The sequence below is a fragment of the Ostrinia furnacalis genome, unplaced genomic scaffold, assembly GCF_004193835.3.
Source record: "Ostrinia furnacalis isolate ACB-3 unplaced genomic scaffold, ASM419383v2 OfSCF0398, whole genome shotgun sequence".
NCBI classification, from domain to species: domain Eukaryota; kingdom Metazoa; phylum Arthropoda; class Insecta; order Lepidoptera; family Crambidae; genus Ostrinia; species Ostrinia furnacalis.
In genome coordinates, this window is record NW_021130637.1 from 853,270 (window position 1) to 870,302 (window position 17,033).

Consider the following 17,033-nt stretch of genomic DNA (forward strand, 5'->3'; position numbering starts at 1 on the left):
CGGTAATTAAAAACCGTGAAGAATGAGTCCGGATAATCGGATATCCGGATAATCGAGGTCCGGATAATCGAGATTTTACTGTATTTCTTTTGTTCTCTGTCGAGCGGGCGGGCTGTTTTTTATGTATGCGCAAGCGACGCGCCTACGGCCGCGATGCTCCCGCCGCGTCTCCTAGTCCGAGCCAGAGCGTTAGCGAGCACGGACGTATCGCTGTCCGTCACCGCCGGACCCGCGATTTACGTAATGTTCTAAAAACTAAATATGTAATCGCGTATTGGTGAACCCCGCTACCGGGGTTCATCTTCACCTTTCTCCTCACTACAAATGGCCATCTCACCACTACCGAAACCACCACCTGGCTCCTCAACCCGGCAGAGCTGCCTGTCGTGTCGGACGGCCCGTACGCACACTCTAAGTGGCCCTACACCACAGTGCGTACGGTCCCTAACCGTCTGGCGCGTCGACGACCCTGCGGGCTCACCACCAGCGAGGAACCAAACCACATCACCATCAATGCTAGCGAGGACAGTGGTTTGAATATACTACCACCGGTGACGAATCTCGTGCGATACGATAGTTTGCTCGTAACCCACACCCTTAAGGTCTCTTGCTACTTAATTCTTAATAAATTATACTTGTTAACCTAAACTATCTTTTATTTCTCTAAACTTAACTATAAATTTTATTATGTCACTGCTCCTAAAGCTCTAACCGTGACAGTAAAGTGGCGGAATAATGCCTTTTTGGCATTAAGTTCGCCTTATGTTGTAACCAATTAAATGGCATACAAGCTTAAATAAAAATGGGCATTACATGACAGGAAAAAAATAATTGAAGGACCTTCACTTGTTTTCGGCTAACCAAATTAGTACAAAGAAAATACAATTTAGCGGCAATAATTTCAGATTCAAATCACGCGCGAGACACACTGTCCGTACGGTTTTTGTAGCGGGAATAGTCGTTGTTGATGGACATTTCGAAGCTTGGAAAAGAAACTAGGAGAAAACGTTTTTTTCGTGTCATTTATTTTGCAAGTAGGCATTATAAAATGCTTTTTACACGTCCCAGTATTTATTACTTTAACCAATGAAAAAAATTTCAATGCTAAAATTGTTCATGTTTTCATCCTTTGTTACCACTTTTTAAGCAGATTTTTTTTTTCTAATTCTATAAACAAAACCATGCTTCTAGAATCTTCTATTTGTTACGACAGAATTTTTAATTTGATATGGTCCTAAAAATCTTTATAAAAACTTGGTGCAAGTTATAAATAAAATCTGTCCTACATACAAACAAAAAAGCACTTTCACTTCATTGCGACATAATTATCCTGCGTGTCCCTAACAATGTAAAATAATTTTATCAACTAACTACATCTCAGATGCTATCAGTCAGTCGTGGTCGGATTTGGACGCGTAGTGACATTGTTAAAAAAATAAACCATGGGTTTCATGGTTAATGCGTGGGGGTTTCGAAACCAGAAGTCCAATGGTGAGCTGAGGAAAATTCACCTACAAAGAAAAAAGCCTTCTCCCCCCTTTTCCATAATAGCGAAAAGAAAAGCGAAAATAAATTAGGTTATGTCTTGCACCCTGTCTGTGTGACACCCAGACCGTCTGGACTCCGGAGAATTATTTTTGTCTGGTCTGTGAGCACGTAGAATTTTGTCCAATGACCCCAAGCTACCCATCCTTATTGCTCGCGCTCGCACACTCACTGCGGCCGCCCGTCGCACAGTCGCGACAGCAATATAATTACGCGCGAGCGATAAGGATGGTTAGCTTAGGACCGGGCTTTAGTTTGTAACACCCAAAATACTTACCTATTGAAAGAGTCCGCAACACATCTTTATTACAATGAGGGCTATCGTTTTAGCGCTCACCAGTTAGCGCCACTGTAGAGTAAGGTCCTGTCACTTGCTAGTAGCGAAGACGTGGCACCAACTGGTGAGCGCTAAAGTGGTAGGAGGACTATCGCATTTACACTCATCAAGATGGCGCCACTGTAGAGTAAGGTCCTGTCAATCGCCAGGGGTGCCAACTGTTAAGTATAAAAACGATAGCCCTCATTGGATTAAGGTTGTGTTGTTAAATGAACTATTTGACGCTGATATATGACATAATTACTTTTATTTATTTAATCAACTTTTAACACCAAAATAAACGCACATGTTTTACTTTATACAACTTTATTAGCCTCTAAACCGTTCCCCACACATTCTTCCTCCCTCATGACGTCCAACAACTCCTCCATAGTGACGAGTCGCGGCCCGCGTGTCTGGTAGAGACAGTGTAGCTCGTAGCGCGGCGGCGTCTCTAAGACCGCCTTGCCGCACACTATGATCGTTGGGTAGCCTAGCCTGGGGACAAAATGATATAATATTTATAATAAGAGGAGGTGAGCAAATACTGTACCAAATATAAGGAAAAACATCACACAAACCAACTTGCTAGAGAAATAGTGGAACAAACCCACAAGACCACCACAAGACTGAAAAGATGGCAAATACTACAGTTGGACCAAAGATGCTAGTGGCTTGGACTGAATATTGGAAGGCTGGACTAGATTGAAATTAACGGTTACGTGAATGAGTGAAGACCGAGGGAGAGAATTTACTGAAATACCCCTCCTTTAGAACACAAAAAAAGGAAGACAAAACATCTGATTATGACCCAAGTCGATTGCAGATATAAAAAGGAGAAAAAAAAATTTTAGTAAAAAAACACCATTAAACTTCTTGCGATCTTCACCAGATCGTCGGTCCATCTAGTGGGAGGCCTGCCCATACTACGTCTATCGGCCCGCGATAGCCACTCGAGAACTATACAGGGTGGAAACGATAAGTGTTCTCACTCAATTATTTCTAAACTACAGGATGTTAGGTAAATGGGTATATGAGCCGACACTAGCCCGTGTTAACATGGTCATATAAATGGTATGGTGAGGTCAGAAAATTAATCTTCATTTTAATTATTTTAATTTTCATACAAATCGGATTTTAGAAAATTTATTTTGTATGAAAATTAAAAAAACTGACTTCTGACCTCACCATACCATTTAAATGCCCATGTTAACATGGGCTAGTGTTGTCGGCTCATATACCCATATACCTAACACCCTGTATACAAGATATCCAACTGGGCGTTTCAAATCAAATGAATTTATCAATAGAATCATCAACAGCCCTTTACAGTCCACTGCTGGACTATGAGCCTCCTCCACTATAGTGGAGGGTTTTGCCATAATCTCCACGCTTGGCAGGCGGGTTGGAGATCGCAGTTTAAAAGATTGATGTTTTTCAGAGAGCGCTGCTGCCCGTTCTCTGTTTGATGTGTAGTCCCTCAGTCGCCTCTTACGACACCCGCGGGAAGAGTAGGGGTTGGTGACAAATGTATTCTACTCTGCCGTCACCACACGGCACATCAATAGAATAACGTGAGCTTTTTTTCACAAAGCGCCCCCTTAATTCCATTTGGCGCCAATTTTTTCAATTTGGCGCCCCTTTTTTTCAATTTGACGCCCCTTTATTTCCATTTGGCGCCCCATTTTTCCTTTTGGCGCCCCTTTTTCCAATTTGGCGCCCTTTCTTTCCATTTGGCGCCCTTTTTTTCCTTTTGGCGCCCCCTTAGACTGCCACCCGGGACAGGCGCCCCGGTTTGTCTCTCCCTAGACGCGTGTGTGTATGTGCTAGACCCGTAGTAACTATAGTCTGGTCTGTGAGCACGTAGAATTTTGTCCAATGACCCCAAGCTACCCATCCTTATCGCTCGCGTGTAATTATATTGCAGTCGCGACTGGGCGACGGGCGCCCGCAGTGAGTGTGCGAGCGCGTCAGCAACATAAATACGCGCGAGCGATAAGGATGGGTAGCTTGGGGTCATTGGACAAAATTCTACGTGCTCACAGACCGGGCTTTAGTATACATACTTATCAGCCATCATGAGCCGTTTCCCGACCGTGAGCGAGTGCCGGTCGTCTATAACAGTATCTTGAGTTTGAGCCACGCGCCGCCATAGATCTAGCACGCGCTCCTCGCCGTGGCACTGCCACTCTTTTGAGCCTTCCTGGGGATTTGGAAATAAACTGATTAATGTCATCTGTTGGCTGAGTGTGAATTTACATCAAGACCTCACTAGTGAACACGTTAAAACAATGTATGAAAATTTTAGTTCTTGAACGTTTCCGCTAGGGGCGCTGTACAATCCGTCATACATTTATTGTGATTTTTTGACGCGCTTACTAGTGAGCGCGTTTGATGTAAACCTCTCCCTTGATAGCTGAGGGCTATCGTATTTACCCTCACCAGTTGCCGCCACTGTAGAGCAAGGTTATCGGTTGTCAAAGTCAAAGTCAAAATTTCTTTATTTGTTTAGACTAATAAATAGTTCTTACAAATCGTCATAATATATGGAGCATATTATGCTCTTAAGGAGCCTCTACATGTCTCATAATCTTTTTACCCTACCAGCGCTTCGAGACCAACATTTGGCAAGTGCTGAGAAGAAGCGCCGCAACAAACTCAGTCACCACTGTCTGCCGGTTAATATAAATAAATAGAAATAGTAGTAGTAGGTACATTCGATTCAGGAGCAGTTCACTGAATTTACCATGCATTCTTGTATGGTGTATCATAAGAATGGGTATACAAGATTGCGTGGTATATTAAACAAGGTAGTGACGTGCTAATATCTAGACTTACATCGTGCTCCCACCCGTAGGCTCCCAAGCCTTGTAAAGGGTCGCCTTAACCAGCGTATCCCTGTGAAGGCTCACGAGTTGGATTCGTTAATCCTTGTTCGTCCCAGCCGTTCCTTAACTGCGGTTGCTGCACCTCTTCCTGGCACTCTCCTGAACGACTCTGTGTTACCTAATGTGGCTGCACCTCTTCCTTGTACCCTCCTGTACGATTGCATTGCTTAGCCATATGCCTGGTCCAAGGTTCGACGCCAATAATCAACAACAAAAAGTTCATATTAAAACGCTGAAGAGTTTTTTGTTTGTTTGTTTGCACGAGAACGGTTTGTTCAAAACATATAAATTTGGTCTTATTTAATTCAGGATTAAATGTCCTTCAACCGTCAGGAAGACCACTTTTCGATAGGGTAAGCCCTTTACGCGGTATAACCGGAAAACCGTAAAAACGCCCCTTTCGGGGGCCCCCACCACTTAAGCACAACTCCGTCGAAGTCGAAAACCTAGGAGAGTCTTTATGGGCAACTAATGAAGCCATTAAAGCACTAAAATCTTTTGTAGGAATTATTTCCGATTTAATTCATTTTTAGGGTTCCNGTATCATAAGAATGGGTATACAAGATTGCGTGGTATATTAAACAAGGTAGTGACGTGCTAGTATCTAGACTTACATATTAAGGTACTAGTAGAAATGACTCGCATACATAAATTTGAATAACTTGGATTGACCAGTCCCCGAAAGCAGCGCCTGTTCACAGACATGACGAGTGAATCAATGTGATGTCAATCGTAATTTTATCATTCTTTTACTTTCTTTCTTGTTTGTGTTGGTGTTTTTTTTATGTAAGACAATTTCATACAAATTAAAATATAAATTAAAAAAACCCTTTAAAATTATTCCGCTCAGCAACTAAAGACTGTGGCTAGCCAAAGAAAATTAAAATTAAATCACAACTTTCCTAAAATAACTGTTTTTGAGTTGGCGCCACTGGCGATTGATTTGTCCTTATGTGGCGCCAATTAGAGAGTGAAAATATGGTAACCCTCACCAATGTGTATATGTCACCGTAAAATTGTGAATTCCGTCAGATTATAATCTGACGTAGTTAAATTACAATCTAACCTAACCTAACCCACTGTTAGTTTACAATCTAACGCGTTATATTATAAACTGACGGAGTTCACAATTTCACGTTGACATATACAATGAGGGCTATCGTTTTAGCGCTCACCAGTTAGCGCCACTGTAGAGTAAGGTCCTGTCACTTGCTAGTAGCGAAGACAGTGGAACCAACTGGTGAGCGCTAAAGTGGTAGGAGGACTATCGCATTTGCACTCATCAAGATGGCGCCACTGTAGAGTAAGGTCCTGTCAATCGCCAGGGGTGCCAACTGTTAAGTATAAAAACGATAGCCCTCATTAAAGGTACTTTCGCTCACCAAACTTTTGTCCATGACTAGAATCGAACACGCTACCGCTGCTACTGTAGCACCAAGCTATAAAAGTTTACTTTTTAAAGTACTAGCATAGATTTTAAGTTTTTTAAGCCACATTACTAACACATTATGGATGTATACTTTGTCCGAAATAAATAATCATCATCATCATCATTTTAGCCGCAAGACGTCCACTGCTCCCCCAATGACTTCCACAACGCACGGTTGGTAGCGGCCTGCATCCAGCGCCTTCCTGCTACCTTTATGATGTCGTCGGTCCACCTTGTGGGTGGACGTCCCACGCTGCGTTTTCCGGTACGCGGCCTCCACTCCAGAACCTTGCTGCCCCATCGGCCGTCAGCTCTGCGTACTACATCGATCAACATGGAAAGCATTGGGGGAGGCCTATGTTCAGCAGTGGACGTCCTATGGCTGAGATGATGATGATGATGATGAAATGATTTATTATTAAAACACTCACTTTGGGTCCAATAATGACGGCGCTGTAGGGCGCTATGGCGCGCGGCCAGCGCATGCTCGTCTCAGTCGACAACGCCTCTAGACTCGCTGCGAGCAACCTGCAATCATTACAATCAGGGATGTTATGGATATCCGTAACCGTAACCGAAAGTTTCGGATATTCGAAATAAAAAAAAACATCCGTAACCGTAACCGGTATAATAATATTCCTATATCCGTAACCGTATCCATAACCGAAACTACATATCCATGATGTTTTATATGAATAAAAAGAGTATTCTTTGTACTTTCAGTTTATTTCTAAAGCACACGTAATACATGCCGACATTGGCCAAAAGGAAGAGAGCGATGAATCCACAGACAATATAAAGTTATGTGCATGTGGATTGAGTGATCCTTGCTTCAATCTTAACAAAAATCGAGGAAGTTTTACTTAAAATATGTTAAAACATTGCGATGAAGTTTAAAAATTTGTTAAACCTAAGATAAAAATGTTATGGCCAATAAATAGGAGCACTCATACCGCACGCTTTAAGAAAACGTCAACATGTTTATTTCAGAAAATAAAGCCTTTCCACTTCTTTTTATAGTATTGAAAAATTGTTAAGAATATGTTAAAACTATTAACAAATTCAGAAATTCCTTGCACGTCCCGTTCCAAAGTTATGACGATTATTTAGGATCACTCACACCGCACACGGGCCGTATGAGTGCTCTTCAAAATAATGACTTTTTATTAATAAATACGTTTTATTTCTGTTGGGAAATGTGTGCAAACTGACGAGCGAATTTGTTAAAGAATAAGTGTGACAAAACTTAAAAGCTGAAGGAAGAAATTAACCTTTATTCTTTCCTCCAATATGCCGTGTGAGTGATCCTTACTTTTACCTCTATCTGCTCATATGTAGTTCGTAGGCAGACTGAGATAGTATCTAAAATTGTTAATTGTTTTTAACAATTATTTGGCATATATTTTGCTTTTATTAAGGTCATAATTTAAGAAATATCAGGCTTAGATGATTCCTAAAGGAAAATGGTGATTAGGGTACGTATGATTTTTTATTTTGAGAGACTGTTTCGATTCATCAGAAGTTTACATGTGAGATTTAATAATATTATTTTATCGTATTTTATAGTCCAACAAAAAAAAACAGTTTTGTTGAGAAATTTGTAATTTATTTAAATAAAACCGTGAGTATCTTTCTCAATTCATATTACAAGTCAAATTTGAATTCAATCCTATAAACAATTGTAATGTTTCTTTATTTCTATCATTCAAGATGTAGGGGTAAACCACTAAAACTCGCGCTACTGCCGACCGCGGCGACGGACGCCCCCCGCGAGTTTTAGCGGAGGCCCCTAAACCTACTACATATTAGATTGCATTGGTTTTGCATTGTCACGTCTGACGAATCGGAACAGTCTCACAAAATAAAAAATCATATGTACCCTAATCAACATTTTCCTTTAGGAATCATCTAAGCCTGATATTTCTTAAATTATGACCTTAATAAAAGCAAAATATATGCCAAATAATTGTTAAAAACAATTAACAATTTTAGATACTATCTCAGTCTGCCTACGAACTACATATGAGCAGATAGAGGTAAAAGTAAGGATCACTCACACGGCATATTGGAGGAAAGAATAAAGGTTAATTTATTCCTTCAGCTTTTAAGTTTTGTCACACTTATTCTTTAACAAATTCGCTCGTCAGTTTGCACACATTTCCCAACAGAAATAAAACGTATTTATTAATAAAAAGTCATTATTTTGAAGAGCACTCATACGGCCCGTGTGCGGTGTGAGTGATCCTAAATAATCGTTATAACTTTGGAACGGGACGTGCAAGGAATTTCTGAATTTGTTAATAGTTTTAACATATTCTTAACAATTTTTCAATACTATAAAAAGAAGTGGAAAGGCTTTATTTTCTGAAATAAACATGTTGACGTTTTCTTAAAGCGTGCGGTATGAGTGCTCCTATTTATTGGCCATAACATTTTTATCTTAGGTTTAACAAATTTTTAAACTTCATCGCAATGTTTTAACATATTTTAAGTAAAACTTCCTCGATTTTTGTTAAGATTGAAGCAAGGATCACTCAATCCACATGCACATTATAAAGTTATGTCAAATACCAAAGATATTATAAAGCATGTATCGAGTATACAACACATGACATCCCTATTTACAATCATATAAGTTATTCATTTGAGCAGAACTGACGGCCGATGGGGCAGTAAGGTTCTGGAGTGGAGGCCGCGTACCGGAAAGCCGGACCGGTCGTCAACCTACAAGGTGGCCTGACGACATCATAAAGGTAGAGGAAGGCGCTGGACGCAGCCCGCTACCAACCGGGCAACATGTAAAGCATTGGGGGAGGCCTATGTCCAGCAGTGGATGTCCTACGGGACTATTCCCGCCTCTCGTTCCCACCGCTGCAACTCCTGTTTAGCCAGGATCTACAGCTTGACCGTCAATAACCCAACCAGTGAAGGTCAAGTTTGTCCCGGGGGAAAGTTAAATTGTCATTGGACCCGCAACGAAATTAATCAGAAGAACATAGGAGGACTTCGAAATTAAGGTTCGACTTCCCTCCATTGCAAAGCGGATGACAGGTGACAAACAAAGGTTTAATAACCTTTAAGAAAAGATATGCACTACGGACAATAAATATCAATTAAGGGGGCCTATCTTATGAGCAATTAGCAACAGTGGACGTCCTATAGCTGAGATGATGAAAAATGTCTAAAATTAAAAAAAAAACAAAAATATTTATTCAGTTTAGACCACAAGTGGCACTTATGAACGTCAAAATATAGTAAATAATAAAAAAAGAAAAGGTAGCCCTTATGGGGCACTTTACATGTCTCCTTATCTTTTGGGCCCTACCAGCGCTTCGAGACAAACATATGGCAAGTGCTGAGAAGAAACGCCGGAACAAACTCAGTCACCACTAGTTGCCAGGAATTATCTAACGGTAAGAATAACCAAATTCAAGTACATCAAATACGAGTAGGTATGTGCAGACTGAACATACCACGCATCCTTGTCATCATGTCTTACCTGGTGATTCCGATCCCATAGCACGACATGATAAGGGGCTGCGGGGCGCCGGCGGCGGGCACAAAGGTGGCTCGAAGAGGGTCACTGTATTTCGTGCCCAGGATGAATGTGTGGCCCACCTGGAGGGTCAAAATTAAAAAAAATACCTTCAAATTTGTCCCATATTTACATATAATAATATACAGTACTTTTCCCATAGTTCGTAGCTTGCCTCTCTAACTGATGTATCTGTATTTTTTTTCGAAACTGAGTTATCTACACTATCTTAATCAATTTTGCAAAACGAATCGATCTCTAATCGCCTGAACTTTTAGCTTAATGTCAGTCACGTCAGTTAGAGGCAAGCGACGAGTTTTCCACCCGCGGCTTCGCCCGCGTGGAATTTTCTCCGCTGTTTCAAAAACCGGGATAAAAGTTATCCTATGTCCTTTCCCGGGACTTATACTATATCTGTGCCAAATTTCATCAAAATCGGTTCAGCGGTTTAGGCGTGTAAGCGACACAGACAGACAGTTACTTTCGTATTTATAATATTAGTAGGGATTAAATAAGGAACAACTATTGACAGCTTCGCGATATTTTCACGTCCGAAATACCGCAGTGTATCAAGACAAAATTCTTTGACCAGTGGGCGTAGTGTGAGTTTACATCAAACGCATTCGACATCGAGTCACCAGTCATCTGTCCAGCCTTATTCACGTAACAAAACTTCAATGACAACAAATCGCTGAGTTGCGATGAGTCGAGTAATCGTTCTATCAAAATCGTTTGTTAGTCGTATACCTCGAAATCAAAAAATCCTTTTAGCTTTTCACCTATTCGCATTTCACCGTGATAGCGTTTTTTTGTTGTAGTATCGGTAGTATATTTTGTTACTAGCATATATTTTTAACAGATTTTTACAATAGTAGCAAATTTTGATGATCAAAAATTATACTACAAGAATAAAAATCTATTCAGAAATTTTGATATCGCGGCGAAATGCGAATAGGTGAAAAGCTACAAGGATTTTTTGATTTCGAGGTATACGACTAACAAACGATCAAAATGACCCTTGTGAATACGGATTGAGAACTGTTTTTCAATGGGACGACTTCTGAACGTCAGCGAGATCTTGAAATAGAAATAGAAATATTTATAGAACTTGACTGTCAAAATACGTGAATTAGGCCACAGGTTACACAGCAGTGGGAATAGTCCAGTAAACCCACCTCAATGCTGTTGACTCTATCCGTCTCCTTTGCGCACTGCGCGTGCGAGCAGGACGGGCACACGTGTATCTGTCTTGGTTACACAGGAGTGAGAATAGTCCAGTAAACCTACCTCAATACTATTGATTCTATCCGTCTCCCTCCCGCACTGGTGTCTAGCGTCGCGTTCGAGCAAGATGAATAAACAGCACAAGCTATAGTTACAACTTTGTTTAGCAGAACCTCTAGAAACCCACCTCAATACTGCTGACTCTATCTGTCTCCCTCCCGCACTTACACGGCCCTTCACCCAGCGCCGCGTGCGAGCAGGACGGGCATACGTGTATCGTGTCCTCGCCCGCCGCCGCCGCGACCTGCCACTCGTGGGAGAGAGAGCCGCCCATATCGCCGGTTGGAGCTGACACTGAAAAAAAAAAATGAAAAAGGTTATTACACCCTACTCGAACAAAAATTGGCACTTTAAACTTGAATAAATTGCAAAAAGATCCCTAAATGGAAAAATAGTCTTAGAAACCCCTAAGCCATTTTAAAAGACCTATCCAACGATACCCCGCACGATGGGATAGAAGATGAAAAAAAAAAACATCCCCACTTTACATGTAGGGGAGCCACGCTAAAAAAATTTTTTTTTTCAACATTTTATTTCACCGTTTTGTCGGCGTGATTAATATACATACCTCCACAGAATTACAGCTCTCTAGTGCCAATAGTTTCCAAGCAAAACCTCGGACAGACAGACAGACATATCGAAACTATAAGGGTTCCTTGTCATGACAACGGAACCCTAAAAAGATGTAAACAAGTATGACGTAATAATAGATAACCGAGAGAGAACCCAAATCATCGATAGATATAGCACACTGCGTTGTAAGGATTGTAAGGTTCTGCGCAAGGGTGACTTTTTGCACCTTTTTCTCACCGTGAAAGTATAATTTTCTCTTTCAAAATCAAAAATATTTACTCAGTTTAGACCACAAGTGGCACTTATAAACGTCAAAATGTAGTAAAAAATAAAAAAGAAAAGGTAGCCCTTATGGGGCACTTTACATGTCTCCTTATCTTTTAGGCCCTACCAGTTTACCTTTTACACTTTTATAAAGAGAAAGTGACAAAAACGCCGGAAACTACAGGCTTTCTATCTGCCGATAGTTTGGTCAAAGTTTCGAATACGCGCTAGAATATCTTTAGTTCAACTCATTCGAGCAATAAAGTTTTTTCTAATCCACAATAAGGAAGCTCTTGGCCTGCATCTCATCTGATGAATGGATGTTTTTTTAGATTAGGGCCTCTCCTACACAGCGAGAGAGCGTCCTTCGATTTTTCTACACTAATACTTATTATAAAGAGGAATGATGTTTGTTTATATTAAATAAGCTCCGTAAGTACTGGAAACGATTTGAATAATTATTTCCATTAGAATCCTACATTATTTCTGATGTTCGCCGGGGCAGTTTGTACCGTAATAAATAAATATCGACGGTAGTATAGAAGAAAAAAATGTAGTAAACCTACCTACCTCTATAGACAGGCAGCTGCAGCCTCTCAAACAGTCTACTATACGCTTGAGTCATGCGCTCGTACACCGCTCGCGAGCATTCGGCGCTCGCGTGCGCGGCGTACGCGTCGAGCATCGCGAACGAACGCGCGCGGAGGAGGCCGTGTTTCGGACGCTGCTCGTCGCGGTATTTGTTGCTAATCTGCGACGAACAAAGCAGTTCGAGTTAAATAAATAAAGAAATTGAAAATGAAAATGTTTTATTTTATAAATAAAGTTGATTAACAAGATATGTATTTTGGTAACCATCCTTTTAAGTATAAGAATACCTGTAGTAGGAGGTTACCGCTCTTCCAAAAGTATTAACATACATTCTTAGTTAGTGTGTTTGTGGTGTATTGAGTGAATTTGTGTGTAGTGTTATGAAATTCTCACCTAAATTAACGCTAAGCTAAAGTATTTGTACTAAAATAGTAAGACACGGGTCTTAATCTTAACGCGAAGTTTATTATTATTGTCTTACTATTTTAGTTGAAATGGAACACGAAAGTTTAAAATCTTATAAAGTATTTGTTTTCACCAGTTGGCGCCACTAACGAATAAGGCCCTCTTACTCGCCAGTGGCGCCGACTGTTGATCACGGATAAAGATAGGTTAATTTTATACTACACTAGCTTTCCGCCCGCGGCTTCAACCGCGTGGAATTTCGTTTGTTAAATTTTCCTGAATTTTCTTTGCTATAAACCTCACGGAGCCCGAGACCTTTCCAACGAATGCAAAACCGTGGAAATCGGTTCGTGCGTTCTGGAGTTATAGCGTCAGGAAGGAAAACCCGACTTATTTTTATATAGTAATATATTGCGCCAACCTCGCCAACTTTCCCTCTCTTCAACAGATTTATTTTCTAAATGCGTGTTAATGAGGGCTATCGTTTTCACGCTCACCAGTTAGCGCCACTGTAGAGTAAGGTCCTGTCACTTGCTAGTAGCGAAGACAGTGGCACCAACTGGTGAGCACAAAAGTGGTAGGAGGCCTATCGCATTTGCACTCATCAAGATGGCGCCACTGTAGAGTAAGGTCCTGTCAATCGCCAGGGGTGCCAACTGTTAAGTATAAAAACGATAGCCCTCATTATTGTGGATTATTCATCATATTTTTAATCTTTATTGAAAAAAAAAACTGAGCAATGGGCTGTATGGCGCACTATGCCTTTGCAAAAGGAATAGTAAAGAAAAAGTAAACCAAAAAAATGCAGCTCTTTTGGAGGGTAGAATAAAATGATTTCACGTAAAATAGATCGCTAAATAATCGACGACCCGAACTTATAAAACGTTCGTGTGCGTCCACGCGCACTGTGAGACCTCATAGTAATGTTTGTGAATACGGGCGTTATTCTGTGACTAGCTTTCCGCCCGCGGCTTCGCCCGCGTGGAATTTTGTCTGTCACAGAAAAACTTTATCGCGCGCGTCCCTGTTTCAAAAACCGGGATAAAAACTATCCTATGTTCTTTCCCGGGACTCAAACTATCTCTATGCCAAATTTCATCAAAATCGGTTGCGAGGTTTAAGCGGGAAAGCGTAACAGACAGACAGACAGACAGACAGACAGACAGACAGACAGACAGACAGACAGAGTTACTTTCGCATTTATAATATTAGTTGGGATATAGTTGGGATGAAACGTTCGCGGGTGAAGCTGCAGTCAAAAGTAAGTAAATAATGTGTCTTACTTGATACAAAACTAGTGGCAGTTGCTTGTACGACACAGGCCCGACGTCGGCTAAGAGATCAGCTATCGCTTCCTCGTGTGTCTGAAATTAAAGAATTCATATTTGTTAAGTAGGTATGTACTACCAACAAATTTTATTTTGAGTCAAAAACGTGCAAATAACAAGAATTATGCAATAATTTTACAGATAACCATAATGTCAATATTAAGACCCCTTAGGTAGACTATAGATTTTTAGCTAACGATAGTTTAGTGGTGCAGTTAATAAATATTAGCAATTTCAAATTAGAAGTTGACCAAACCATCGGCCAGTCAGTCTTATTTATTTATTCAAAACAGTACTACCTACTAATTTTATGAGGTCATCTGTCCACCTAGTGGGTGGTTGGGGCATCAAGGTTCTGGAGTGGAGGCCACGTACCGGAAAACACAGCATGACATATTTTACAAGGTAGAATTTTTCAATAAATATGTAAAAATACCTACCGGTGCCAGCAAATACTCCTTCTTATGCCTATCTTTAACCGTCAACAGCTCAGATCCAACGTCCTCAAGCCTGCCCGTCTTCTCCCACAGGTGGGCAGCGGTCAGCGAAGGCAGCGTCACTCTCTGAGCACCGGCTGCCTCTACGCACTGCCGTACGATGGTCTCCAGCTTGTCTAGGGCTCTCCGGGCCAGTGGCAGGAGTGCGAAGAGACCGGAGCTCGTGGGACGGACTAGACCACATTCTAGAAGAAGCTGGAAGGTAAGATATCTAATATTATGCTCACTTTTTTCGGTATTTATAAAATCTAATTGAAAAAACAACTTATGGGGTCAACTGTAGCCTATACAAGTAAATAAATTGGTACCAATGGTAGAAATATTGATGTAAATATTAATATGAAAGACAATAAATGTTTATGATTAATAATCACACAGAAATGAAATAAAGTATATTAAATTAGATTTTAGCAAGACAACTGTGTTTGTTTAAAAAGTACTTTTTAATAAGTTATTAAATGCCTCATGAGTAATTAAATGTACTAGAGACACAGGGCAATGTATATTTATGGCAAACTACAACCGTTCATGAGTTTAAAATAAGTATTTTCACGTTGTTTACATAATTTTTGTGTTACAAAAAATCTAACTTACTTTTTGACTTTTGCAAGTGATTTCTGTGTTTTTGATTTTCGCATTCTTCGGTATAGTGATCACTGGCTGAAATATCTGAGACACATATCGCATTTTGTTGGAAACTGTGTTTTATGTGATAAAATAATAATTTTACAGAATAACACACAGAAACTTTGAGGTTAGATGTCACTGTCACCTAACAGCTGATTTTGACTTACTACGTTTCGTTCCAAAACTTGTTCAAAAGTCGATGCTGACGCATAAAGCGTTTCGTTTATTAGTTATAATAGTTTGTATATATGTTACGGCTAAAGATAGGTGTGAACATAAACTTAAGATTAGCCGGCTAAACTTAAGTTTATCTTCGACGAGGTGTTAATGTTAGTTTCTTCTATCTTTAGCCGGCTAAACTTAAGTGTAACCGCAGGCCCTTGGCTAAAAATGTAGAAGTAGGTAAATGGAAAAGGAAACAATGTAATAATGTTTACTATTTCAACACGAAAACTTACTTTTATGTGCCTATGTAGGTATTCAAAATTACAATTATTACAATAACAAAATATTAATTACTTAAAACAATATCTAACTAATCATTAAACTAAAATATTTGGTCATTACAGAATCTTCTGTAGGTATTTAAAATTACAAAATAAAACAAAATAAAACTGCGCGCGCGTTGTCTCCCCACCGCCCCCTCAAGCCCTCCGCCGGCCTGGCGCGCCCATCGAATACATTTTTAGCCGTTTCGTTTTGGCTAATGTGCACATTAGCCGGCTAAAGATGGAATATAACGACGCAAACTAACATGTTATCGAACTTTAGCTGCTTCTCGAAGATAAACTTAAGTTTAGCCGGCTAATCTTAAGTTTATGTTCACAACTATCTTTAGCCGTAACATATATACTTTTACTTACACTCGTCATGATGGGAGCAAATGAGCAATTTTTTTATTCTCAATTTCATTGAATGAAGTGGATGACACTCACTTATTTTCCGGAATCAGCACTTCTACATAGCCACGATAGTCGAACGATGAAGGAGTCGGACTGGCCGACTCGAGATCGAATCCCACCACCGGCACCGCTTGACTATTGTGGTGAGCCCACTCGTAACACAAGCATAATATTTAGTTAGCTTACCACGAGGGGCTAACGGAGCTTAACAACTTTTTCGTAGGACAAACTCGGCTTTCACTGGCTAATTTGAATTTGAATTAATTTTTGTTGGCGGTCAAATAGTAACTTACTATTAGTAAGTAAAGTAGACCTTGGCTACACAGGAGTTTAAGCCTAGGCGCAGACCATCGATTTTTCGTCGGTCGATAGTTTAATCGGGCAGTTGATCAGTATGGGCAATATGGGCATGTATGGAAGTGCGCACATTACGATTCGATTTGGCCGATTCTTCATACAAATTAAAATCGGGCCCAACTATCGGCCAACTAAAAATCGGTGGTCTCAGCCTAGTCTAAGTGTTGTGAACGAGAGGTGGTGGGAATCCTTACGCCCGCTTCTGCACTTCCTAAACCTAACTGGAGGTTACAATCACACCCCACCAGGGTCAGTCAATCTGTTTCCAAGTCATTAAGTCCATTTAGATTCAGAGCAAAAAGGCGTCAAAGTTACTACACAAAGGCAACCGGTGTCATCGCCGAATCACGTCCAGTGCGATATTGAACCTTTCTCCCTGGATTTAAGGGCTCCAAGTTCATAATACGATGACGTCATCGTTTCATGCCGTTAACTCGCTGATAAGTTAATAGAAAAGCGCATCGCTTGTGTGAGAGGCGGGCACAGCCATGA

General features: G+C 40.5%; 1 protein-coding gene across 1 annotated transcript; it reads right to left on the reverse strand.

Moving 5' to 3' along the window:
• Positions 1 to 2,163: 2,163 nt before the first annotated feature.
• On the reverse strand, positions 2,164 to 15,497 carry ProRS-m (prolyl-tRNA synthetase 2-like protein, mitochondrial). The gene is made up of 9 exons (XM_028318977.1): positions 15,250 to 15,497; positions 14,599 to 14,850; positions 14,114 to 14,194; positions 12,405 to 12,585; positions 11,125 to 11,291; positions 9,678 to 9,796; positions 6,610 to 6,706; positions 3,928 to 4,064; positions 2,164 to 2,359 (listed from the first exon to the last, which is right to left on the reverse strand). Exons 1-9 carry the CDS (start codon positions 15,340 to 15,342, stop codon positions 2,179 to 2,181), a joined length of 1,308 nt encoding a protein of 435 aa, XP_028174778.1. The 5' UTR covers positions 15,343 to 15,497; the 3' UTR covers positions 2,164 to 2,178.
• Between the last annotated feature and the right edge of the window lie 1,536 nt (positions 15,498 to 17,033).

What these genes read in the sequence shown, in the direction of transcription:
- ProRS-m (XM_028318977.1), bottom strand. Translation starts at nt 15,342, where the DNA reads ATGCGATATGTGTCTCAGATATTTCAGCCAGTGATCACTATACCGAAG. An exon ending in AGGAGTATTTGCTGGCACCG is followed by an intron (nt 14,195 to 14,598) that starts GTAGGTATTTTT and finishes CTTTAATTTCAG; the next exon opens with ACACACGAGGAAGCGATAGC. An exon ending in TATGGGATCGGAATCACCAG is followed by an intron (nt 6,707 to 9,677) that starts GTAAGACATGAT and finishes TAATGATTGCAG; the next exon opens with GTTGCTCGCAGCGAGTCTAG.